We start from the raw sequence: 2,500 nt of genomic DNA on the forward strand, positions 1-2,500 counted from the left end.
ACTGTTCAACTAAATGAAATATGTGCCTATCTATTTTAAGTGCTGAGATTTTAGAACTGAAAAATAAAAATGTGCACAAAAGGCAACTTTTGAGAAAACGCTATTTAAAGTGTTCTAACCATTATCAAAAGCCCTCACGTCTCGCTCTGTATGTTACTTGATGCTGTTGGTCAGGGACCCTTTGTAAAGCGCTTTGTGCACATAGAGGATATTTACTTTATAAAAATTCAAATTATACGGAAAAGCTACACTTAATAGAATTAATTATACTCTTGCTAGGGTCCAAAAAATTATTAGCCAATTTTTCTTGAAGACAAAGTGCACTAAAATGGGTTTTTTTCATTTTTTTAGGTTATGTTATGTATTTTGGTAGCCATAAACATAAAATAAAATGGCTTATGTATGCTGGAAGCATGGTTTTGAAATTTGGCTGAAAATCACAAAAATTCCACCGATAGAAACCCTGAAGAAATTACACTGATAATGCAGGCATATACACAAACACACTCACACACACACACAAACAGACACCCACACACACACACACACACACACACACACACACACAAATAAGCACACAGATAAATCCAAATACATATACGAGGAGACATAAAGAGAACGAGAGATAGAGAGAGAGAGGGGCCTCTTTCAGCTCTCATTTTACTCCGCAATCTATTCTTCTTCTTCTTCTTCTTCTTCTTCTTCTTCTTCTTCTTCTTCTTTTTCTTTTTCTCCTTCTTCTTCTTCTTCTTCTTCTTCTTCTTCTTCTTCTTCTTCTTCTTCTTCTTCTTCTTCTTCTTCTTTCTTCTTCTTCTTCTTTCTTCTTCTTCTTCTTCTTCTTCTTCTTCTTCTTCTTCTTTCTTCTTTTCTCTCTTCTTCTTTTCTTCTTCTTCTTCTTCTCTTCTTCTTCTTCTTCTTCTTCTTCTTCTTCTTCTTCTTCTTCTTCTTTCTTCTTCTTCTTCTTCTTCTTCTTCTTCTTTCTTCTTCTTCTCTTCTTCTTCTTCTTCTTCTTCTTATTATTTTATTATTATTATTATTATATTATTATTTTTTATTATTATTATTATTATTATTATTATTATATTATATCTATTCTATCTTTTCTTATTCTACTTCTCTTCACTTCTTCTTCTTCTTCTTCTTCTTCTTCTTCTTCTTCTTCTTCTTCTTCTTCTTCCATTTACTCTTCCTTCTATTTTGTCTCCTTCACATTCACTTGTTAAATCCTGGTTTTCATATTAACTATCGTAAATGGTATAGGTTTCCCCCAGTTTAAAAGACTAGAAAAAGTCTTTAACCAAACATTTTTGTCATCTTGATTTTACTTGAGCTGAAATGATCTGACCATTGGCATCAGCTTTGTAAAGCTTATAACATCAAACCTAACTGACCCTAACGTTTTTATATTGCTTGGTCTTATTCCTCCTGCCAAATTATTTTCTCTACCTTTTTCTTTCCTTCATAACAACCCCTCCATGTCTTCCACTTCGGTATCTTTGTCAGTTTTCCGAAAAGAACAACCTTTTACTTTTTTCATATCAGGAAGCGGATGTACTCTGAAATGTATAAATGGCGGCAAGTGTGACAGCACCAAAAAGTATTGTATTTGTCCTTCTGGCTATTCTGGAACTCTATGTGAAAAAGGTAATACACCATCATCATCATCATCATCATCATCGATTTGCTCTCAACTTCAAGAATATGGCAAGTAGGTAGGAGGAACCGGATGAAAATCCCAAGAATCACGGCTACTATCTAGTCCTGATTTGAGTCATTTTACACCTTTTATTTTACTATACATTATTGACTCAATTCGGCACATCTAGAATTAGGACTTGTAGGCTTAGGCTGGTCCTCAATGCATATCTTATCAAGCGTTACAACATTAATTTCTACTGGATTCGTGATTAATAATAATAATAATAAATGGCATTTATGTAGCGCTTTACCCCGTTGACACAGGTCTATGCGTTTTACGGTGATATAAACAAAACATATTACAGTAAGACAAGTTTGATGGAAACGTGATACGAATTCAATTTAACAATAACAAAATATGATAATAGTGTTGCAACATTATGACGTAGAAATATAAAACTTTAAGCGAGCATCTCACTTGTGATGGGAGAGAGTCCCAAAAATGGGGGGCCAAAAATTGAAAAGATTGTTCACCTATTTTACGCAATGGCTTAGGTTTGACATGGAGTGATTGGTCATTGCTTGACCTCAAGTTTCTATTGGGGACATATGTGTTTAGAAGGTCTTTAATATAGGAGGGACTGTTGGTGCTCAAGGATTTGTAGACAACAGTACAAATCTTATAGGCAACTTTTTTTCCCACAGGAAGCCAATATAACTCACGGAGAAGGAGAGTTTCTGGTGGGTATATTTTGTTTATGCGCACAATGAGTCTGGCTGCGTTATTTTGAGTAACCCGAAGTTTGCTCATTTTGTCTTTAGCTAAATTCGCCCAAAGGGAGTTACAATAGTCCAATTTAGA

The 2,500-nt window shown here is 34.3% G+C and overlaps 1 protein-coding gene across 1 annotated transcript in view; it reads left to right on the plus strand.

The window, feature by feature from the left end:
* Positions 1-2,500, plus strand: part of LOC144969398 (uncharacterized) — a 73,618-nt gene that overhangs the window by 33,019 nt on the left and 38,099 nt on the right. Inside the window, exon 17 of the mRNA XM_078908507.1 lies at positions 1,543-1,644. Coding sequence (XP_078764633.1) covers positions 1,543-1,644 — 102 coding nt within the window. The remainder of the gene's footprint in view (positions 1-1,542; positions 1,645-2,500) is intronic.

The sequence above is a fragment of the Berghia stephanieae genome, chromosome 3 (genome assembly GCF_034508935.2).
Source record: "Berghia stephanieae isolate SIO BIC M18660-M18661 chromosome 3, UCSD_Bste_1.3, whole genome shotgun sequence".
NCBI classification, from domain to species: Eukaryota; Metazoa; Mollusca; class Gastropoda; order Nudibranchia; family Aeolidiidae; genus Berghia; species Berghia stephanieae.